Genomic DNA, 24,417 nt, shown 5'->3' on the forward strand with positions numbered 1-24,417 from the left:
TCAGGATGTACGGTGGCCCTGAGAGCTCAATTTAAGAAAACACGTGGAAATAGAAATACACTAAAATTCTTCTGTTCCATTTTATTCTCACCACGATATAAACATGAGGATTGGAGATAAACATCTAACTATTGTTGGGGACAAAAATATACACAGGTTGCATTCGAGTATAGACACTACTGGGTTCTGTAAATATAAAACAATTTAATAATTTCATTTCAAATCAAAAGATTAAAACAAATATCTTGGATTTTCATCATATTCTGTGTAAAAACCCTCAGCTCGTGTCTCCTCTTGGTTTGGATAGGGAGGTTTGTGAGAAGAGGTTGTGACATTAATAAAAGTTCATATTTTGTTCATTACTGATTAAAACCTGCTCTTTTTTTTAAACTACCACCATCAGGTCAGTGATTTTCTCATCTAAGACAATAGACGCATAACAAATATTAAAATCTCTCGTGAATCAGAAATATGGATTGTTTTTACTTGCGACTTTGGTAATAAAGAAATTATTTATAAAAACTAAAAGCTCTGAGGTGGCTCGTGCTCTAATGAGCTCAAAGCATGACAGACTGTTTAAATTGGAATTTTCCAGAAGCCGTCACACATTCTCATCAACCCTTGATTATTTGGGTCATAACCCATTTTTTTTACATAAACCCACAGCTCTACAATATAATAATGACCTTTACTACATAATGACAATCAGATATGCACAGTAGATATTGGAGTCCTCTGTTGGTTTGACAGCAACCCACTGTCAAATCAATGTACATCTGCTTAGAATGAGAACTAAAGGTTTCTATACTCAAACATGTTTTATATCTTAATCCTGATAAAACTGAGTTGAACTCAAATATCTGTAGTTTATAACCATGATGACAGAGGTGAGAAGTACTGAAGTACAAATACTTAGTTACTGGGATTAAGCAGTGGGAACCTTTCTACCTTGATACTTAAAGTAAACTTCAGAGCCGGTACTTTTATGGTTTTACTTGTGCAAAGACGTTGAATCAGTACTTATACTATCTATAGCGTATATTTAACTATTCTATTCATATACTTATCTATCTATCTATTGAATCAGTACTACGTTATTTATTATCTAGCTATCTAGCTATCATTATACTTCATAAACTATCCATTTACCTATTGATTAATACTTATATTTCATATATTATCTCTCTCTCTCTCTCTGTTATTTATTAATTTCTTTCTGTCTATCTATCATTTATTGTTACACTTCATATAAAATCTTTATCTTTAATAATAAACCCGGGATCATTACATAAGTCACAGACCCAGGATCAGGAGCAAAGGTTGAAGTGGGAGTCTCTGGGGAGCGATCAGAAACCTGCGGCCACTTTAAGAGAACAACACTTCCTGTTTGTGAGGAGAACTTTTCTCATGGGGGGAGTTTCACAGCTGTCCCACTTCACTGCACACAACAACACACACACAGACACACACTCTGTCACAGCGAGCTGAAGACTGCTGGGACTCACACACACACACTGACACACTCACACACACACAGACACACACTCAGGGGCTCAGCGCAGGTACCGGGGACTCACCTGCAGCAGCGCCGCGGGGAGGAGGCTGCTCATGGCCGACACAGGCAACATGTCCACGGGGATCCGGGCCATGTTCTCCCTGCTCACACCCGGAGAGTCCTCGTTCCAGAGGCTGGAGGACGTCCCGAACTATGTGCAGCAGGTGGGTTCAACGACAGGTGCGTGTGCGTGTGTGTGTGTGTGTGTGTGTGTCCTCAGGTGATCCACTGTAGTAGAGGAAGTCATTTATTTGTAAAGTGTGTGTTCAGGTGATGAGACACTTCAATGATCTGAAGCTGCAGACACAGTTAGAGATGCTGCACCTGCACGTGATGCAGCCAATATTAAATATGTGTAACTTTATTACTGTGTATGGAAAAATACCCTCAACTGGGGGAACATCCTGCATGTCTATACTGGTTTTAGTGGCCAAATCCCAGTTCTAATGAGGCTAATCATAATGTACGAGGCTCTGGTGGAAGTTAGTGGTCAGATGGGAGCTGTGGTTAGGTAAAGATGGAGGTTAGGCTTGAATTGGTCACGGTTAATGGGAGGGTCAGGGTTCTGGTTTGGTTTTCCACAATGAATGGAAGTAGATGCATCGTGCTAATTGGAAAAACTGCACAAACCTGTGGGTGTGTGTTAGTGTGTGTGTACTTATACTTATATCTTTGTGAGATTTGCTCTTAGAGTTAGGTTGTTGTATATATAAATGTATGTATGGAGAAGAGAGACAGTCTAAAGCTTAATTGACCATTCAAATCTTCCCGATCTTATGATGTCTTATGATCAGTGTGATGAAGAAGTCAAAAGACGTCATGCATATTTCACAAATGCATTTTCCGAGGTGTCTCTGCCTCCCACAGGACAACAGACTCACACATTATTGTTCAATGAGTCATTGTTTGTGTGGATCCAGGGATTCTTCTCTAAAAGGTTTATCATCATAAGTTTAAAGACATTACTGTGGGTTGTTTGTCTGTTTGTCCTTTTGTCCTTTTGTCCATTTGTCCATCCAGTCCAATCTTAAGAATCTTAAGAATGTGTTATCTCAAGAACACTGTGAATTAATTTATGAGTCCAAACGTTCACTTGATAAGATGAGGTCATCAAAGGACGAGATCACAGTGACGTCATCACGTTGTTCACCTCATGACGCAGAAACCTCGGGATGCTTCCAGGGAATTTCTTAAAATTTGGTCCTAATCTGTCACAGTCACAAGGTCACAGTGAGATTCATACGCTTAATTATCACTAATAAAACCTTCCCTCAAATTGTTCTGAGTCATTAGAGCTTTAAACACATGACTGGCTTATCTGTGAATTCATGATATTTCCTGAACAGATATGGAATTAGTTTTCTGATGAATTTGAATTTCAACATACAAGTTAAAATTGAATCAACACTAACGTCTGTACAAAAAATGAGACAAAATTAAAGAAGTGTGTTAACAGCTGCAACAGTTAATTATATAAAGAATATTTTTATAGATATTTTATAATCTGATTCTTATCAAATCATCAAACATTTTCCTTTTGAAATTTAATTTATTAAATTTGTTCTATTTTCTTTGGTTTAATTATTTAACTGTTTTTATTGTGTCATACTGTGTTTTATATTTTTCTGAATACCAAGAGACTCTTAAATTTGCGATTAACTTATTAATTTATTATTTTTTCTGCACTTTTATAAAGAAATAGTTTATTAATTAATTGAGGACGTTAATCAATAAAGACAATTATACTTACAGCCCTAAATATGATCATACTTTCATCACCCGCCTCAACTGAAATATAAAAATACAGAGTACTCAAGTTTGTACTCTAACTAAAGAGAAGTGAATCACGGGCCTCACAGAACTTCAGTCAATCTGCAGTCGGGGTTTCTCCGACTTGCTTCTGTCACTTCACTGTGTCTCATTTGTTTTATTGTGGCGAGGTTCTGGTGCAGGTTCCAGCAGCACGTGTTTGTTCTGAGGTTTTCTAAAGGGCACATCACGGGAGCAGAACAATTACCCTCACAGCAGGAGGCCTCGGAATCCACGACCGAACACGATGAAACAAACGTGTTACTGCCGCGGGGCCCAGTCGTTATAAAGTGTGTGTGTGTGTGTGTGTGTGTGTGTGTTTGGCGTTTGTGACTCAGCACTGTTTACAGCTTCCCCCCTTGTCATTAATTACTCTCCACATTTGTTGCTCTTGGATCCCAAAGGCCAAATTAATTAGAGAAAACAAAACACAATCTGCTAATTTTGTGTTTGTTCTGAATCCTCAGCTTGTGTTGCCAGGTCTCTTCCGCTGATTTGAAAGCAAACAAAATATTTCGGAGACAGCAACGATAAAAGTTTCTTTGTTTGCAGCCGACCTCCGTGACCTTATTAAATAAGAAGGCTGTTTGGGGAACACGCAGACATCTGGTGCACAAACATCGTGTTTTGTATAAGGTTCAAAAATAAAATACAATTATTAGAAACCACAACAAGCAGTCACACACATGCTGCAGCATGAAGGAGGCTTTTTGATTTTTGGGTTTATTTGTAAAAAGATTAAAAAAAACAAAAAACAAAACAAAGGGAAAGATGTTTTCATTGCTGCAAGTTCAGAACAAAGGACAGAAACGTTCTTATGAAACAATCACACAACAAGATGCAAGCTTCTTTCTCTTCTCCACTTATTCCTTTCACATGAAAATGAGCTGCTGAATACTGTTGTCAAGAAGTCGGAGCTGCAGAGGTAAAACTATCCTCTAGCCAGGAGAGGGGGGCGGGGGGGCAGGGGGGCAGGGGGGGTGTAGGCCGGGGTCCAGAAACAGAATGTCTCTCTCAGCGGGTTCGGAGGAGGTCTGCCTGCGAGGCCCATTTGTTCTCCGCAGCTCGGCCGGCTGCTGCCAGATGTTGGAGTGTTGCGTGTGATCGCACGTCCCTGCAGTTGCTCTCTCGCCTCTGCACGTGCACACGCATCCACACACACACACACACACACACACACACACACACACACACACACACACATCCACGTCGCACACCTGCATGCTCAAGTGGAAGCCTTCACATGTGAACACACACACACACACACACTTCCTCCCGACCCACCTGCAGATGTGTTCCTCTAGGATCCCGGCACACCCCGGCTCTCTGGGGGGGGGGGGGGGGGGGGGCCTTTGAGCTGCAGCTCACCAGCAGAGCAGCTGAAGTCACAGTCGTGACCTCGTCCCTCACTAATTCACTCCATGTTTGACAGACCCATTAAGAGGTTATTACACGTTTCCAGAGCAGTTAGAGGGGCAGGCCGGTCGCTGACTGTTTGCTTGGTGCTCGCCATTTGTTTTGTCAGAGCCGGTTACTGGACGTCATCCATTCTCTGCAACTTTGGGAATAAGTAGTATTTGTCATTTTAATCATTCTAAGTGAGCTTCTAATAAACACAAAAAATACATGAAATGTATGTTTGAGTTTATGAATCACATGGTTTGTGAAAATGTAATTTCTAATTAAGGGGACTTTTTTACTCGGGACATTCTCCCATCGATTGTAAGGACAGTGTCTTTAAAAACAAACCATCTTTATTTAACTGCTTTTATCAAAGTACTCAAAATTTGCTATTTTTAATCCTCACATTTTCTAGTAAATATATATGTGAAATTCTTAACAGATTCTTGCTAAAAGTTGGCCGAACTAAACATTCTGATTAAAATTTTAATGACGTAATTTCTGTATTTGGCACATCGCTGGTTAAAGGTACAGTTACAGCACTTTTTACATTTATTATATTTTACTCTGAGACTTAACTGTTCATGGAAGTCCAGGTAGCTGTATGTCGTTATTAATTGTTTAGCAGAATAAGCAGAATAACTTATATCTTAACAATACTTAGATGAGTCTGGTTTATTTAGTTTATCTCTAAGTTGTGAAACCTTTCACCCCTCGTTTAGTTTAGTTTAGTTTCCCCCTGACGTCAGTGAAAGTGAAGATGTGTGTTGTTGTGTTCGTCCTGTGGTTCGACTCAAACCCCCGGAGATCCAGAGCGGCTCCGCTAAGACAAATGTTTGTGATCCCTGATCTGCCAAACACGCTGTCGGCTTCAGACGCTCGAGCCTCGGACAGCGGAGCAAACATCACGGATCACAAGACGTGAAAGTCCTGCAAGCTTTGAGCTCCTCCGCCAAAACAAACACTGAGGCTGAAACTGTCTTGTTTTCACAGTCTGTAACAGCTGATTCATGACTTTGTGTGTTTGTGTGTCTGTGTGTGTGTGTTTGTGTGTGTGTGTGTGTAGGCCACTCCTTACTTCATCGGGCTGATGGTTCTGGAGATGGTGGTGGGCATGCTGAAGACCGACGCCCCGGTGGTCACCATCAGCGACGGCCTCACCTCCATTTCTTCTGGAATGATCTCCAGACTCCCGATGTGAGTGTTCAGGCAGGTGGTGATGTGTACAGATGGAGGAGCTGAATCAGTCACGTGCTTCCTTCCTGTTTCTCATAGGTGTGTTTATGAAACTGGAAACCGACATGATTCAGGTAGATGGATGAATTCTATTTACAGGAACATCATCACCGAAGCTAACGTGGTGTGAGACAGAGAGCATGGTGGTGTTCAGGAGTGTGGGCCTCCATCATATGCATGGGGAGGATCATATGTGTGTCACCCTCACTTTAATACATCCATTCATCCATCCTAACACCCACCCTCCACTTATCTGGTGTCGGGAGGTGTTGGTGGCAGATGAAGCAAACTGGTCCTGACGTTAAACCAGCTCCTCCAATCGATTGGTGCATCTGATCATGTGATTCAGTCGTGTAGCTCTGATTGTCCCTCCCTCTCCTCAGGTTGCTGGTTCGAGGCTGTGAGCTGACGGCCTACATGTTCGTGTGGGAGCGGTTCCGCCTGGTGGAGCTGCCCTGGGACTCCGCCTGGACCTGGTGGCTCACCTTCCTGGGGGTGGACTTCTGCTACTACTGGGTCCACCGCTGTGCTCACGGTACCGACACACTGATCCTGGTGCAGTTTGTTTTGCTCGTGTGTTCGATGCCGTGTGGTTTCAGATCTGTGTTTTTACCCAGAGAGTGTTTAAGAAGTGAAATTGACAGAAAATCGACCGTAGATGACAAAAGTGATTCTCGGCCTCGTCCATCACCGTCATCATGTGGAGGAGCACTCACGTCTTTAGGCTTTAAAAGGTGCACGTGACGGCTTTTGAAGTTTGAGAGCATGGCGGCTGTGGTCAGCCTGGATTCATGGTGGTTACCATGAAGGATTTGAATGGTGACCACTTTCCCTGGTGGAAAAAGTATTAAAATGTCAGTAGAAACTTTTTTTTCAAGCTGCTCCTGCTGCACGATCCTCGTCTCCACCAACCAGACACATGCTCAGTGTGTTTCGAGCAGTTACACCTAATTCAAAATCTGGATAACGAGGACGCCTCAAACATGGATCTCTGAACGGAGGAGCTTGAATTTGGGGTCGAATCGAAACCCCAATCAAACGTCTGCCCCCTGAGATAATAGAGACAGTAAAGTACAAAGCCAGTTGATGATAAACGGCAGTTAAAGGTTGATTTAGTCTCCGTCCCTGCAGGGAGGAGTCGTGGAGATAGCACACACATCATGCTCTCCTGGACGCTGCACAGGAAGCAATTATTTCTGAGTTACATCCAGCTGGTGTGGAGCTGTGCAGATGTGAGAGGCCGTGGTCTCCAGAGGAAGGCGGTCTGAACCCGGGAGCTGTCACAGCCACTGGCCGTATATATAGTCCCCGGCTTTGAGGCAGCAGCATCCTGCAGCAGCATCACTACGCTGAGAAATAAAAAAAATCTGTCCCGGATGCTGTATTTCTTAAGTAGTGGCCGGACATCTTTAGAAATGTCTCTTTGCGTGTGTGTTGGCTGATGCACGAGCCAGATGCTCAGCTGCCACACGGCGCTCAGGGGATTTAAAGTGGTATTTATCTGTGGCCCAGCACTGATGTGTATTTGTGTCAGCGGCACATCAAGCTGCGTCCACATAACTCTGGAACGAGAAGTCCGGTGCCGCGGTGTTGACGTTAGAATTTTGGCAAAACAGAAGCCGTGTTTTCAGAAAGGTTAGCGGCCGCTCGCCAAGACGTTCCCGACATGATTCTGAGGTGAGCGAGAACATCACCTCAGGAAGCTTCTACTTTACAGCTCGGCTTTTATCTCCTGCCACCGGGACAGAGGACGGGTCTGGATGTTGTGTTGTCGTTGTGCAGTTTGTGTATCTGTGTGAGGCTTTTTTTCTGTGGAACACAATAACTCTCAGAAGTTTATGTCTCAGAAATGTAAAGTATCCTAACAGCCAGAGACATCGTTTGAGAGATAACTGATGATTATTTTTACTATCAATTAATCTACTTAATATTTCCTCAATTTGATAAAGTTATTAGTCAATAAAACATCTAAAAATAATGAAAAGCGCAAACAGTACTGGACACATTACCGCGAAATATAGTGGAAGGATGTTTTATTGGTGAGGAAAGAATCCACTAAACTTTGGTGAATAGCAAGGATGTTTTTTCAACTTTCTTTAACATTGTGCATTTTATTTTCATTTTATTTTTTGACAATATTTAGGGTCTTGGAATTTGTTAGTTCATACATTTTATATCAAAATGAAAAACCAGATCTAGTGTTTTTATTGGGGTTTGTTAGTTTGAAGGATTCTCCAAAAACTACTGAACTAATATCGATCAAAAAACAATGTGAACTGGATCAATCATACAATTTATTTCTCCCTTTTTGTACCAACAAAGTTTTGTTGTGTTTCCATACGTCCATTTTTGACTGTAGATTATATTCAGAGCATTGTTTTGTAAGAAAACCAAATCAATAATTTGATCTTTTCTCTTTTCTGGGGAAAATGGGTCAGTCAGTTTTTTGGGATCTGTCACGGGTCTCATGCAAAGTCACATCTTAGTTAAACCATGAAACTGAATCACGTTGATAAAGGAGCTGATGATAATCACTGATGATCCATGTGTGGGACTATCTCTTTGAATTATTATGGTAACATGTGATATGGAGTGAGTTGTGATTTAATGACGTGTGTTCCTGCCCTCATTGTCTGACGATGCATATTACAGCAGTGACACTCACACTCGTACATATGCTGCTTTATTACTTTTTATGCTTTAAACTACAGAATCATTTTCATGTCTCAGTCAGTAAAAGAAAGTTTCCACTTTCATTTCCTCCTCTTGGGGTTCTAATCATGGAATATCGTGGCGTCACAGATAATTGTCGGCCGCTCTGTGGCTGCTGCGCTCGCTCTGGATGCAGAAGCCTTTTTCTTTTTCTTTCCTCGGTACCAGAGGAACGTGGCTCGCTCCGACCGCAGCACCGAGACTCCTCACTCCTCACTCCTCACTCCTCTCTCCTCTCTCCTCTCTCCTCAATCCTCACTCCTCACTCCTCACTCCTCACTCCGGTCAGCCGAGGTCATCTCGGTCAACCACAGTTTGACCTTCGGGCTTGTTCCACTGCAAAGTTCAAGCTGAATGTTTTCCGATGTGTGGGAAGAGACGTTCTGCACAATAAAGCTCTGGAGAATGAGACGTGTGCAGGAAGCGGTCGGACGGTAGCTCTCAGCAGTTTGATGGGTGTCAGATTATCATATAGAAATTAAGATTAAGATTAAGATGCATTTATTTGTCCAAAACACATGCACAGACATGCACAGGCACACTCATGCAGGTAGGGAAATGTAACCTCTGCTTTTGACCCATCTGGTGCAGGACACACAGAGCAGTGAGCAGCCATGTACGGTGAGCAGATGTTGGGGGAGTAAGTTGCCTTGCTCAGGGGCACTAGACAGGGTAGGGAGAATCCTCTTGGATTTTTGGACAGATCAATCCAGGTTCGTCTTTTTGTTGTTTCTCCGTGGAGTCAAACCAGAGACAAACCAGAGACCTTTTCTGCCCATAGTCCAAGTTTCTGCCACTAGTCCACTGCCTCTCCCAATGCTTCGGTGGGTCTTGTTTTATTGCTGATATCATCGTGTACTCTTACACCCTGACCAGTGACAATACTGCCTCTATAATCAGGTTGTCGAGACGTTTGAGACATAAATATTATAAATATTGCAGAAAACTTCTGAAAGGGGAACGAGTGACATCGCCTGCTGGGAAAGACGAGCCCTTATTAGCCCGAGTGTAAAATATCAATTTCACTTTGACCAGTTTTACGGCCCCTGTTTTATTTCCTGGTTTCCCTCTCGTGACTTCCACATGAGAGAACAGCTCGGAGATAATTAAGTGGAAAGTTCTTTGAGGGGCGGCCGGTCGTCTGAGGAGACGTGACTGCTCGGCTCTGCTCGCTCCAGACACTGGGATCCTGGAGATATGAGCAGATTGGAAGGAAAGCGAGTTGCTCCAGTCTGTGTTTAGGTCTGGATCTTATTCAAGCTTCTCCATTCAGTGGAAGAAAAAAAGACTGAGACTCTCAGGGGTTTGGTATCGGTGGAGTTTTTCTGATACCGCTGCTAAATCCGTATTTTGAGAACAGTACCGGTGCCAGAACCGAACCCTGCATCGCTAAGTGCTAAATTAAAGGTCCAGTGTGTGAGATTTAGGTGAAAGGGATCAGATGTTGAATATAAAATAATCCCAGTGATGTTTTCACTGGTGTTTAATCATCTAAATTGCACAAATTGTTGTTTTCTTTACCCCAGAATGGAATTCTTTATATTTAAATACTTTATATAAACATCGGGAGTGGGTCCTCTCTACGGAGGCCGCCATGTTTTTTTACAGTAGCCTAGACTAGACAAACTAAACTTTTTGAGTTTTTTATGACATGTTTGGAAGCTGCAATATGACACTTTACCACTAGATGTCACTATATTCTACACACTGAACCTTTTAGTCTGTCCTGCCGTCCTCCTCTTTCTTATTTTCTTGGGTTACTGGTGGATCACAGACAACTTGGTGCATTAACCACCATCAAGCTGTTCAGGTCAGTCAGGTCCCTGCTCTCGATTCCCCGCCCTCTGCTTTAGTTTGAGGCATTTTTGTTATCGTGTCGATTAATGTTTTCTGTAGTGAAGTGTTAACTGGTCTGTGAGCTGGTCAGCCGTGTCAGTAGATGGGTCAGGCACCGACATGAGGCTGCGTGGGAACAGGTCTCTGATTGGTTTCGTGACCAAACCCAGTGACCCGGTCTGCGTTTGTGACCTTATGCTGAACTTGTGGACTGAAGACAAACACCGGCCGTGGTTAATCTTTAGGGAAAAATGTGCAATCTGGACTTGAATTACCTTTGTGCACACAGACTCAAATAGAAAGTGTTTGTTTACCTGTAAACATCCTCGATGTCCCACGGCTGATCTGCTGAAGCTCCAGTGAGTCCTCACTGCTCTGACATGTGAGTTTTTAATGTGCTACAATGTGTAACTGCTCTAACTCCTCAGATAACACAACCCTGGGTAAACATTGACCACAGGTTGTTGAATTCAAGGGCATCAAGGCCATTTTTAAACCCACTAGTTCAATAACCTGCTAACCAACAGGAATCGAAAACAAATTCCTAAAAACCCCACGTGTTCTTTCCCCTGCTGGTCCCCCCCCCCCCGCCTGCCCCCCCGCCCACCCTCCCACCGTCAGACAGACTAAATATATTCAGAACTCCTCTGTTCTGCAGCAGATGGTTTTGGGTGAGCAGGAGGGACGACTCGGTTCAGATGCGGCCATGTTGTTGACAGGCCTGTTGATTCTGTTTATCCTAACCTCATATCGGCCGGCACCACTAATGGCAGCTCTAGTCTCGGGCAGCATCTATATCCGGGCACGCCAGCCAGGCTGCAGCCATTAATCAGCCAGTCAGCTGTCCGTGCTCTGATTATATGTGAGGTAATGGAGTGACGCTGCCGCTGAGTTTCACTTATACAGAATTCCTACGGTCATGAAAAAACCTGGAAAAGTCATGGAAACAAATTAATTCCCCAAAAGTTTTAGAAAAGTCATGGAAATGTGTCATATTCATATTTTCATGTCGTTCATTTACGCTGAGTTTTAAATAATTCATATGCTTTTAGAGAAATATGCTCAAAATATAAGCAGGCATACTTGGGTTTGTGTCATTTAAGGTATACTGTATGCCTTGGAATTCTCATTGTTAGTTTAAATATTACATTTGTGGTAAATGTACTTTTCGGGTATACACCGAGATTTACCAAAATGTTCAGTCATGGAAATTTGGTTTGAAGTTATTAAAGGCAGAACACTGAGGTTTTGATATTAGTGGAAAGTCACTCAGCTGTTGGTGTTGGAGATTAAGACAATTTGATTTGGTTGGAGACGGAGAAAGACGGCATTGTTTGACTTAAAGTCGGCGTTTTTATTCACTTTTAATCACAAACTCTAAATTTCAGGATTACTCTGGAAGTTTCAACTAAATTCCTGAAATACAAAATTAGAAACTTCTCAACATTTCTCCTTAAACAAGTGAATAAACTGTTTAAAGTTGCACACATCTCTTCTGGGTCCAGTGTCTTCTTGTCCCCTGCAGCGTCCACCTCTACTGTCTGTCTCTTCCTGCTCCCGATCAGCTGCCACCTCCCTACATCCTCTGCACCTCGCACCTCCTGTCCCCCCCCCCTTCCCTCCTGCACACAGCAGCAGTTGTTGAGTCAAACAGATGTGCTCAGCACTCCTCGGCGTGCCCTCCATTCCCAAGCAGACGCAGCTGATGTGGATGTTGTTGTTTTAAAGAGGAGCTCCTCCTGGCCGTGTGGTGGGGGGGGCGGAGGGCGCGGGGGGGGGGGGCTCCATAAATCTTCGCTCTGACGGCGAGTTCCTGGCGCGGTTGCAGGTTTTTTTGCGGGGTTGACAAAGGAACCCGGGCACCCCCCCCCCCCCCCCCCCCCGCCCGGTGCGCTGGTTGTGCCGGGTCGGTCTGGTCAGGATGTGTGGGGGGGTGGGGGGTCTAGCACACGGCAGCAGCAGCAGAGCGCGAGTGAAAGGCCTCACGGGAGGCAGAGATAACATCAACAGTGATGTATAGGTCACTGAGCTCACACTCTCCATCGGCTGTGTGCGATGAAAGAGACAAGGGGGGGGGGGGGGGGGGGGGGGGGGGGGGGGGGGGGGGGGGGGGGGGGGGGGGGGCGTCTGCTGAGAGAGCGTCTGGTCTGATTGAACTCAGAGGGAGAATGTCCACAGGGCCTGAGTCTGGAGCACTTAAAGAAAGTGTAGAGAAGAAGAGGAGAGTGTTATGATGGTGGAGGAGGACGCTGAGCTCAGCAGAGGCCCCGGCTGCCCGGCTGTCTGCTGCCCTCGTGTCCTCCGCTGGCTGGAGGGACAGACTTCCTTCTGTCTGTCCACAGTGGGGACAGACAGAGGGACAGACTTCCTTCTGTCTGTCCACAGTGGGGACAGACGACTGCTGACGCTGCTGAGGACGTGTGAACATGACGGATGAAGGAGAAGCCTCGTATGTGGAGCGGAGGGGGGTTTAGGAAGAAAGCTTTTTGTTCAGGGTTTCAATCTGTGAGATCTCGTAGATGTGAAAGAAACAAATCCCCATATTTACTCATATTTTGACCTTATGACCAGAGAAGAACCTTGATTTGAATTTGCCCTTTTAAAACTGTTTGTGTAAATGTGAGAAATGCAGGATTCTGGTGGATATTTTAGAGGATTTCGAGAAATGAAAGAAACAAACTGAAAGAGTCATATAGTTTTAGTTTTGGATCTTTGACTTGATTTAGTTCCTCTAGCTTCCTCATGGATTTTGAGTTTCTGTATTTTGTCTGTTTGAAAACCTCTATGAAATAAGATGTTTGACGTGAACATCGACTGAATCTCCCTTCACCTGCAGGATCTTATGAAAGGAAGCAGGCGTTCCTAATAAAGTGCTCAGTGACACTGAGATCTTAAATCTAACGTCATCTGTTTGCCTCTAAGTGGGAAAAGTATTTTAACTTATTTAGATTTGAGTCATTTCAAACAACAATATTTGTGATTGGAGTCAAATTTATTTATCTAAAAAATTCCCTGAATCAGAACCAAATGTGAACGAGTTCTTCTAGGACCCGTACCACCCCCCCGCTCTTTTCCAAGTTTTATGGAAATCTATTCCGATGTTTTTTTTGTAATCCTTCTCACAATCAAACAAAACAAACACACCGACCAACTAGCAAATGGAAATGTCCTGTAAACAATCTGAGATCTTACCTCGCCCGTCACTTTCTCCCCCCCCCCCCCCCTCCGTGTGGCAGCTGTAAGTGGCCCTGACCGGCGTTAGTGTGTTTAGTTTAGTGTGTGTGACTGAGCCGTGTGGACAGCATGAAGCATGGCAGCGGTGGAGGGGAGTTGGCCCGACCGTCCCGCCGAGTCCAGCGCTCGCTGTTTGGGTTGGCATCCCATCCAAAGGGCCCACCAGTCCAAACAACTGGAGGGCCGTTCACAGCCCATTAGCTGCGTGAGTGACGGGGCAGCCCACCACTGGGAGGGCTGCACATGAAGGACGCGGCGTGCCGGTGCCAGGACTCTGTCGCTGAGGGTGATGATGGAGGCGCCTGATTGATGGAACTGTAAAAGCTTTTCACGAGGTCTGAGTGGTGCACCAGTTGATTTGAATCTCCTTCTCCGCACGCTGCTTATTTTTCCTCTTGTCCAGTCACACGTTCTCTCTCACAGCAGCATCATTCAAAGTGCAGTTTGATAATTGTTGGCGCTCGCTGCCTGGAGCCTCATAGCGGAGCTGGATTTACGAGGCTCGGTTCTTTTGCGTTTATGTGACTTATGTAAGTGCCGCTGCCGCCGGGGGGGGGGGGGGGGGGAGGTGCACGTTGTTAAAGTCGAACTCTGACTGATTATGACATATAGGCCCTGATTACGTGTCATGATATAATTCAACAACTCAATCTAGAGAGATGTAGAGGATTACATCACCGTGCTGCCATTTACTTCTCTGTGATACACACTGAACACTGCAGCTGTCACGTGTTCCACTGCTGCTCGGGGGTTTGATACCTGATGGTGTGTTTCATTTGGGCTACTGTAAAAAACAGAGAGAGGATCAGCTCCTGATTTAAATATAAAGAGTTTAAATATAAAGTATTAGAGTAAAGAAAACAAGGATTCGTAGGATTTAGATGAAACACACCAGCTTGTTTGTACAGTGGAACAGAAGCAGGAAGGAGCGACCTCTCCGCAGACAGGTCGGGAGCATCAGTGCTGTGGAGCTGAGACTTCCACTAAGTGTCCAAACTGTCCATCAGCTCCTTGTTGCTCCTCGGGCTGAGTGGAGGCTCCTGCTGGAGGCCAGATGGAGGAGCCGTCCTCCGCGTTCCTCTCCTGCTCTTGCTGGGAACACAGAGACTCTGTGGCACTGGTTCTCACCATTAACGGGGCTTCCCTCCTGAATAGGCCCTGCCAAACTATGCAGCGTCCCGCCGAGTTTCGAGATGAGGACATGGGCTTGCAGTGAAGCCTAGCAGTTCCTACTTCCTATCAGTGACAAGCAGCATCAATCTTCACCGCCCCTTTAGTCCTGGACGCTGCCAAGCTCCACTGCAGCGAGCGGAGAGAAGCCGGAGGACTCAGGCAGTTGGAATCAAACAAAGGCTGGATTATCCTCAGAATATCCTCAGTTCATCTCCGAATCCCCCGCGGTGCAAAGTGGGAGGAGCCTCATAACTTTACCTCTTGACCTCTCCTCTGTCGTCTCCTTGTTTCCTCTCCTTACTGACTGTGAGTGGGGTTGAGAGGGCAGATGGAGTATGAAATAAAATCCTTATGACGTTTACTCTCTCACACCTGCTGAAATCCAGCAATAACCCTGTGAGATAAGTGAGGTGTGTGCAGCCGTGGTTCTCCCTCCTCAGCTCCTCCGGGTTTCCCCCGAATAGAGAAGGAATTCCTCCTCAGTGTCGCCGATTGGAAAAATATTTGGACACAGCATTCACCTTCTCTTCTCAGCTGAGTGTTTGTTCAGGTGCGGCCGACCTTCGACCCCTGGGTCTTTACGACTGCCGGGCTGGATGCAGCTCGTAGAATTATTAAACGATGAGAGAGGAGGAGATTTCTCAAAAAAAGGAAGGGAAGAATCCAACACTGGGGAAAGTGTGGATTCATGACCAGGACAGAAACTTTAAAACCACGTTCAGGTTCTGATCATATTGGTCACGGGGCTGTGATTCAGGAAAATAAGCAAAAAACCAAGAGAACCAGGAGACGACAAGTTTAGCTCAGCACAAAACTGGATCCAGGAAAACGTGTTAGCTAACATCTTGTTTCTTTACTTAGTATAAAAACTCTTTGCGGCAAGAAATAAAAACTCCGACTCTGACATACCTCACAAATCTTCTTTTTCAAATTCAAGTTTAATTGTTGGATAATTGATCTCTTAATGACAAATCCCATCAGGCATCAAGTCGAAACTTCACCTTCGTGTAATAACTTGTGCTGCTTTTATTACAAAGAACACAACTCTCTGGGCTTCTGTGGTCCTGTAATGTTCGAGGGGATACAGTCGGTTCTTGTTCGACTGCGGGAGCCAGGGCGGACGCCAGGTGCCAAGAAGCACAGGCCGGGCGGGGTGGTCCGGAAACGGTTCCACAGATCCAGTGAAACTTAACAAGCATGTTCCCCTTGGATGTTAAAATGAAGTGTAACACCGATATTAATGTAGCAAGTATCACAACACGGTGGAGGAATGTAAACTGGAGCTCTGGGACACCGGGCTGGACGTTAACCAGCTGCACCCGAATACCCGCCGTCATAATAGCTCCAACACCCCCCCCCCCCCCCCCCTGTGGACAGCTAAACTCGAGCCTCGGGTTTTTCATGACGGCCAGGAGCAGCAGCAAAATGTCTCCTTCTGGGGTGTGAAGGTGTCCGGTTACTGATCTCGGGGAGAAGCCGGGTTGATTGTTGAGATAAATCACTGATGGTGGTTGTGATGTGGAAACAGCTGAAATGTGTGTGTGCGTCTCGAGGTGTGCGCTGGATGTGTGCGTGCACGGCTTCAAGTGAGAACCTCTCATCAGATCTGGACTCTTCCAATGCTGTGTTGTAATTGTGTTTGTGCAGAGGTGGCCATCCTGTGGGCTGCTCACCAGGTTCACCACAGCTCAGAGCACTACAACCTCACCACGGCCCTCAGGCAGTCCCTCACCCAGCAGCTTGCATCATGGGTAACGTCTCACTCTCTAAGTTCAGGGATAAGGAATCACATTTATTAATCGAAACTCATTTGTTGATGTTTTTTATTCCTTATAGAACCATTGTTGCCCAAAACTATAAAACAATCATTATTAATAAGTGAGATCCTTGATTCAAAATAAAGTTGGGAACTAAATTTGAAACAATCCCACAAACAGCATCTATCTTGAACACAACATCCACGACTGAACATAGTCTCCAAAAAATGTTCTACAATCCTGTGTTGGATTGTTTCTAAAATGTTTATCGCCCAACTCTTTATGAAACGATTTGGCCTCAATAAGATATAAAAAGCTAAATATTATTAAGATTTTCATCTTCAGTAGAGATGAAGTGACTCACAATGTTTGTTTCAGTTCTAATACTTCAATGTTTAGGAAAAGTTTGAACATCAAAGATTGTTTATTACCACGCAGGAAGAAAAAAGTCTTGAGATTTCAAGAAGAAGGTCATAATATTACAACTTTATTTTAATACTCATATCAAAGAAAACACTGGGCTGAAAACTGTCCTTATATTAAACAGTATGTGATCAAAAGAGGATAACAGAGGTTTTCCTTCGGTGTGAGGTTCACACCAAGCTGCTGTGAAGACGTCTTATTTATGTCTGTTATGTATTAAATTACCCCCCCCCCCCCCCCTCTCCTCAGATCTTCTACATGCCCATGGCTCTGGCTGTTCCTCCGTCAATCTTCGCCGTTCACATCCAGTTGAACCTGCTCTACCAGTACTGGATCCACACGGAGGTAAACATCACTGAGCGCTTTAGTGTGTCTGTGTGTGTGTTACTAGATTCAACACACTCACACACAGTAGCTCCTGATGAGAGAAGGTGAAGGAGTGTTCAGGCTCAGACTTCATGTCCTCTTTTAGTTTATTTTACATTTGATGGGTTAATAGTAGATATTTTATTCTTTTTGGTTCTCTGAAAAACAACTTATGTGGATTCATAAAAATATCCTATTAAATCCTTTTAAAAATCATGAACCATGATATATAGTGATTATATAAAATAGAGATGCACAACACACAACAAAACAATTTCACTAAGTGGTGTCGGTAAAATAAAAGTTATGTGGTAAAAGAAATATGAGGGAAAAACTTAAATTATGAGATATGAATCATTTTGGACATTTCTTTTAATTAATGGGTGATCATTGTGTTAAAGCCCGGCGTATAATGTAAGAATAAAAGATGAACAATTACTGATTCTAAGCTAAATCATAAAAAACTAATGAATACATCCAAACCAAAAATATTTTTTGTAATTTTAACAGATAAATGATAAAAAAAATATAAGTTTGTATATGTGGAAGAACATGAAAGATCTGTATCAGCCTCCAGCTCCAGTGTGAACTCTCTCTCCCATTCGTTTGTCTGGCCAGAGAGAAAAGTCTGTAAAGTTATCTCCCCCCCGCCCCCCCCCCCACCAGTGCCAATACTAATCCGTCTGCTGGGCCGAGCCTTTGTAGACTCCGGTGTTTCAGTGGAACCTGTATTCAATAAAAAATAATGAGATTTTATGAAATATTCCAAACAGAAGCATGAGCGCCCTGTCTGCCTTTAAAGTGACTGGGAGAATCACTTTTACAATCCCAGGGATCGTTAGAGGGAATGAATGGATTTGGAACCGCCCTCCATCTTTTAGTGCACTATTAGTGAGACCAGTCATAATACTCAGGGTTTTCTGAGGGGATGTGATTTATGCCTCTCCTTTATGGGCTTTACGTTTTCTTTTACTCTCTTTTTTTATTTTTTTGATGTCATGTAATTTATTGGCGCACTATTCTCTGCAGCCGTAGTGAAGTGGCGCAGACCCCTTCTCCTTCAATATAAAAACTCTCAGGCTCCACTGCCAGACGCAGCCATTACATGGAAATAATGAATCACAGAGAAATCCTGTGCAGCCGCGCACGTTTCTCCAGATTACTGGGGTCACTGGTATCGATGGGAAACGTCAGGATCTCTGCGACGCGACCGAGAGAGAAACTTGGAAGTGTGTGAAATATGCTCAGCGTGACCCCTGTGACCTCTAAAGCTGCATCTGGTGGATGAGCAGTAAATGATTCATGTGGCTTTTGTCCTTGTGCAAGTCGTCTTCTCTGTGTGTGTTTATAGGTTTAACTGTTATCTGCAGTGTTCACATGTCCCAGAAGTTCTCATCTTTCCCACCACTGTCATGTGATTAAATAAACAACTGTTGTTCTTTATTAAATAAGTAAAATAATTCAACAGCTCGCCAGTTATACAGGATAGGTCTCCCATAATGCATCTTTCCTAAAGTTATTCCTGTAATAACCAATGAAGTTATGATTTCCTTCGGGTCTGTGTGTTACTTTGTTTGTTTGTTTACTTATTAGCACGAACTAAGCAAAATATGCAAAAAGTTAATTCCCACTTACTTTAGATTGGGATTAAAGAGGTGGATCCAGAATTGTGTGTCTTTCTTCAGCTTTGTTTCATGATAAATCTTTTTAGAATTGGTAAATTTTTCCCCCAAAAAAGTTTCATCATCCCCAAAAATATAATTCCAAGATAAATGAGAAGTGCAGATTTTTGTTTTCCATGTACATCAGGGGTTAAATGACCACAGACTGCCCTGGTATTTACTGGTGATGTTCATGGTCCCCAGTGGATGAAACTGTTCTATTATGGGTGTGACACAGAGCAGTGCATCGATCAGATTATTATCACAATATCCAGTTGTTTGTTGTACATCATCTATGTGTTGACACTTCATTTTGTGATGATTAATGTTTATTTAATCGCTTTTATTTACTTGAATACCATAAATTAATCAGATAATTGCTCTTATATTCAATGTGCATGTTCTGTGCATCATGTCCTTCAGCTCATCAGTGACCTCGGGCCTTTGGAGTGGATCTTCAACACACCGAAACACCACCGAGTTCATCACGGTGAGAGACCTCATGTTTCATAAATGATCGTAACAATCTAATCCTCTCATTTTATCATGTTTTACTGCCAGGATTTCTCGGACTAAACTTTTATGAATCCCCACGACCATGACGGGGCCCGGGAGCTCGATATTTGGCCGCATTGGAACCTGGTTATTTGTGGTCGTGTTTAATTTGGTCCGGTCGGTATCGTTGTTGGCAGGTCGGCCGCTTGGTCGTGGGAAAACAGGAGCGACTGGAATGAACCGGAGCGTTTGGGTCCAAGGATTTCTGTGTTTATTATAACGTCTGGTGGTTTAACCTCACTAACATGTCTCTCAACAGGGAGGAACCTTTACTGTATCGACAAGAACTACGGAGGAATTCTGATCGTGTGGGACCGACTGTTCGGTAAGAACGATTACGTAATTAGCTTCTATTTTTGTTTTAGCTTTTTTCAACGTCTCCAAATTACTTCTAGTTACTTCTCATTATGACCGTTAAAATATTTTGTGTGAGACTGTGCTCTGTTAGGTAGTGACGGTTGGATCAGTACCGAAATTATTGAAACCGCAATACCTGCACCAGGCAGTAGGAGTCAGTCAATACTAAATACAAACAATTCTAAGATACAAACTTTAAAATTTCCTTTGTTTAACATAGACTGTATATAATTGACTGTCCCCTGGTGGCTGGCTGGAGTACTGGCCAGAAACCCGGCCTCCTCCATGTTAGTGAATTGGACTAGAAAGTAAAAGTACTTTCATACTTTGATTTACTTTTATTTGATGCCATGATAATTGACATGTTGATTTACTGTCACATTAGATTCCGCCCTTGAACTGGTGAGTGCAGAACATTTCAGGCTGTGAGAAGTTATAGGTTCATATAGAATCGGCTCTGGTGTCTGTGAGGACTTCCCTCTCATTACTCGCTATTTAACGGAAACCAAAAGTTGTGGTATCACCATTTATTACATGGACATGAAGGGAAACAGTGACTCTGTCAACTGCAGGTTTGCCTGCAGCTTGTTTTTACTCTACTCAGCTATTTTCGCCTGTGAGAGGTAACAGACTGAATTTTGAGGTTAACTTGAACCTAAAGTTCCCTGAGACATTTATTTTAGCTCAGTAGCTACAAACTGTTTTAAGAGTTTGATCCTGTGATCTCAAAGGGTTTTTAATTTAAAGTTTTAGATTGTTTTCATAAGTTTGAGGTTTTTATTGCCTTCACAGAAGTTTGGTAAATCTCCATTAAAATCTAAAGTGCCTGATAAAACCTATAAGCGTTGTTCTGAAAAACCACAAAACTCCACAAGCTTTATTTCTCTGCCTCTGAAGCAGATAAGAGACATAAAATAAAAACAACTCAAGGGCTTAAACCTTTGGCTTTTATTGTAAACCTCTGAATTTGCTCTGTAGTTCCCTAATAATAGGGACAGTGCACCGACTATATAACTGGATGTGGACACTGAACAATTATAGATATAAAGTAGATGTAAAGTTATAATATCACAGCTACTGGATCGAAAGTCAAATGGTTTATATTGTATGTAGTTATTCATGTAATTCTGTTTTTAAAATGTGCACCTCTACGTGTTTTCTGCAGGTACCTTTGCTCCAGAGGAGGAGAAGGTGGTGTACGGCCTGGTCTACCCCATCAAAACGTTTGAAATCCTCTACGTTCAGGTTAGTCGTTGGCCGTCGGCGTGTAAACACTTCCAGTCGATGAGACGTGAGCTCATGTTTCCCTCGTTGGCTGAGTGGCCGTGTTGTAACCATAACATTATCACTCCACTCCAAACACCCGCTGCCCGGCTGAGGTGGAGGACGCCAGTGAAACCAACCGGCCAGGAGCTGGATGTTGTGATTGTGTTCGCTGCCCCGGCTGCTGGCAGAGCGCAGCGTGAACGACGTCCTGTCCAATGAAAGCAGAAACATTTCCACTCGGGATTGATTGTCACACTTATGGCTTCATTAGCACTGATCAGCTCCATGTAGCATTTGATTGTGAGTTGACGTTGGACTTTTCTTCTTCTGTCCTCTCTTGTAGTTGCACTACTACTCGTATTTGTGGAACGTGTCCAAAACGTACAGAACCATCAGCCACAAGCTGTCCACCTTCATCAAGGGCCCGAGCTGGAAACCTGGGAAATCTCGTCTGGGAGACAGCAAGGACAATCCCAAGGTCGGTAAAAACCTTCCTTTGATCTGACGCTCCTTTGATGATTCGCTCCTGAAGGTGGCACACTTTCATAATAAAGTCGTCAGGCGTCATTACCCGTCACGTGACGCACTGTAAACACGGGACTCGATGACGCAGAGCATTCCTCCTCGAAGGATTCGCATATTCTACACGTTTTACAAGGAACGGCCACATCAAATATGAAGCTGTAAAAAGTCTTTGTAGGGGGAACACAAAAAGTTCATTTTCGCCGTCTTTTAAATGCAGTCTGCGGGATTAAAACCGCATGCAGTGTGTGTTAGTGTGTGTGTGTGTGTCTGTGTGTGTGTGTGTGCAGAGAGAAACACAGGCTCCAGTTGAACTCTCCGGTGGTTAGCTTTGAAATAACGCTGATGGTGTCACATATTTCGCTCGTTCGGGCTTCACACTTAGAAAAAAAGAAAAGCTAACTCTAACCCCTTTTTGCCTTTGTGATTAAATTGGCCCCTTAAACCCAGGGGGGGGGTGATTCTAAACACGGCCCCTGAGCTGGGATCTGAACTGAAATATCTTGAAAGGGCTTCATGCAGACGTCTGCTCGTTGACTTCTGCCGGTGAGGGAGAGAGAGAGAGAGGGAGCAAAGCGAGGGGAGTGAAAGGAGGAGAGAGGGTTGAACGTGTTTCAGCTCCGTGAGATTAAGCAGAGCAGCCGGCTGGAATACCTACAGGGCTGGGGATGGGATGGGGTGTGGGGGGGGGGGGGGGGAGGGAAACCCACATGTGGTGGTTTGGATCCTCAGAATCCTGGGAAACCCCCAGAACGACACACAGGAATCTGTTGATTGGCCGGTTTCAACACGAAGCCCCGAGGCCTGATCAGTTATCGTTTGGATGCAAACGCAGAAACGAAGGAGGACAAATGAGTCAGGGAGCTCGAACAGAGAGACTCATATGTTCCTCCGTGTTCGGGGGGGGGGGGGGGGGGGAAACCGCTACACACAATAAATCCTGGACGACTTTGTAGATGGAACACAACAAGATAATTTGCACCAGGGTTTTTAGAAGTGGGAAAAGGTCGTAAGACAAATTTGAGGCTGTTTTGGCTTCAGCACTTGGCCGACAAAGTTTCTGTCCGTGATTTTTTATTAGTTGAGATTTTCCTCTTTTTTAAAAGGTCCAGACACTCACAGTGACTCAGTGGTGGTTTCAAGTGGTTTTGTGTTTTGTTTTTTTTCTCTTATCTGCCTCCTTGTTAAATATCTTATATGTGACAGCGCTTCATTAAAATGTCTAATAGCCAAAAGACCTGTGTTATATATCCTGTTTTGTATTTACATTATAGAAAATGTTCAAATCCAGAGAAGACAACAACTCCCATGATCCCACGCTGCTTCACACTTCCATCAAATTAGGTCTTTTGATCATTAGTTTAATTCTTTAAATATAAAGATGGATGACACGATGTCTGCCTAAAGTTAAAGCCAAAGCCTCTTTGTTGCCCCCTGGTGGCTGGCTGCGGTGTACGTCATTAACCCTGCCTCCTCCATGTCTGTTAACGGGACCGGGGTCAAACTTAAAAAGACTTTTCACTTAGATGTTTTATGACAAGTTTTGATTTTAATGAGTTATTTGATGCTATAAAACAGGGCGTCGTCCATCTCTGTTCACAGTCTATGCAGGGAACACATTGTTCCTCTTCTCACTGAACTGTTCTGTAAAGTCTTTAAACACAAAGTTTTACTACACGTCATCCGCGGTGAGAATCGGGCCAGAAAATTAAGGATTAGGGGAATTAAACTTTTATTTATTTTTCCTGGTGCAGGTAACTGGAAAGGAAGTTCCCTACAACCCCAGCTGGCCGCTGCTTCTACAAGGTTACGTGGTCGTTCATTTCCTGCTGGTGCTGCGGAGCTACCACGACCTGTTTGAAAACAAGGAGGTACGTGTAATGAAACTGAAAAATGTGATCGTGTTGACGTCTCTAATTCCGAATGAAGTGAAGTAGCTGGTGACTTGAGTCTTGCTCACACGCTGCCTCCATGTTTAGGCTTCTGTAATCCCTCATATAAAGTATGACAAGGTGGTCCGGGGGCTCTCAATTTAAGGCTGAGTGCTGCGTGTTTGTTTGCCAACATTATTTCACCCAATTATTCAGTTTGTTGTGGCGGCTCCACGCTCGGGCAGAGTCCTCTACTTAGCCGGCGGGAAAAAGACCAGTTCTGACTCCCATCATGACAGAATGACGGATCGGCGTTCCCCTTTAGAACAACCTTTGTCTATTATTTTCCACTCCACGAGCCAAAGGACCCCCGTCCCTCCTCCTCCGGACAGAAAAAGAGAGAGAGAAGCAGGTCTCCTCGGCAGTTATCTTTGGAAGGCGTTGTTCCCCAGGCATAGTTTTGGTTAGCCAAGAAAGCGCCGTCACGCCCAGCCCCTTCAAACTCCCAAATAAAAACGGCCTGTCTTTTTGTGATCACTACCTTCGTGGTGCTCCTTCAGTTGTGGTCCCCCCCCCCCCCCTTCACACACACACATTCACACGCACCTCCCTCCCAGGGTCGAGGGCTACACTCCCTCCTGGCGAATGAAACGCCAGCTGGTGGTCCAGCAGGGAACACAAAC

The 24,417-nt window shown here is 44.1% G+C and overlaps 1 protein-coding gene across 1 annotated transcript; it reads left to right on the forward strand.

Moving 5' to 3' along the window:
* The first annotated feature begins 1,361 nt into the window (after positions 1–1,361).
* On the forward strand, positions 1,362–24,179 carry agmo (alkylglycerol monooxygenase). The gene is made up of 10 exons (XM_053432709.1): positions 1,362–1,719; positions 5,832–5,962; positions 6,385–6,536; positions 16,604–16,707; positions 17,386–17,481; positions 19,587–19,653; positions 19,978–20,043; positions 21,241–21,320; positions 21,685–21,819; positions 23,618–24,179. The coding sequence occupies exons 1-10, from the start codon at positions 1,609–1,611 to the stop codon at positions 23,798–23,800; spliced, it is 1,125 nt and encodes a 374-aa protein (XP_053288684.1). The 5' UTR covers positions 1,362–1,608; the 3' UTR covers positions 23,801–24,179.
* Positions 24,180–24,417: the final 238 nt, after the last annotated feature.

The sequence above is a fragment of the Pleuronectes platessa genome, chromosome 10 (genome assembly GCF_947347685.1).
Source record: "Pleuronectes platessa chromosome 10, fPlePla1.1, whole genome shotgun sequence".
NCBI classification, from domain to species: Eukaryota; Metazoa; Chordata; class Actinopteri; order Pleuronectiformes; family Pleuronectidae; genus Pleuronectes; species Pleuronectes platessa.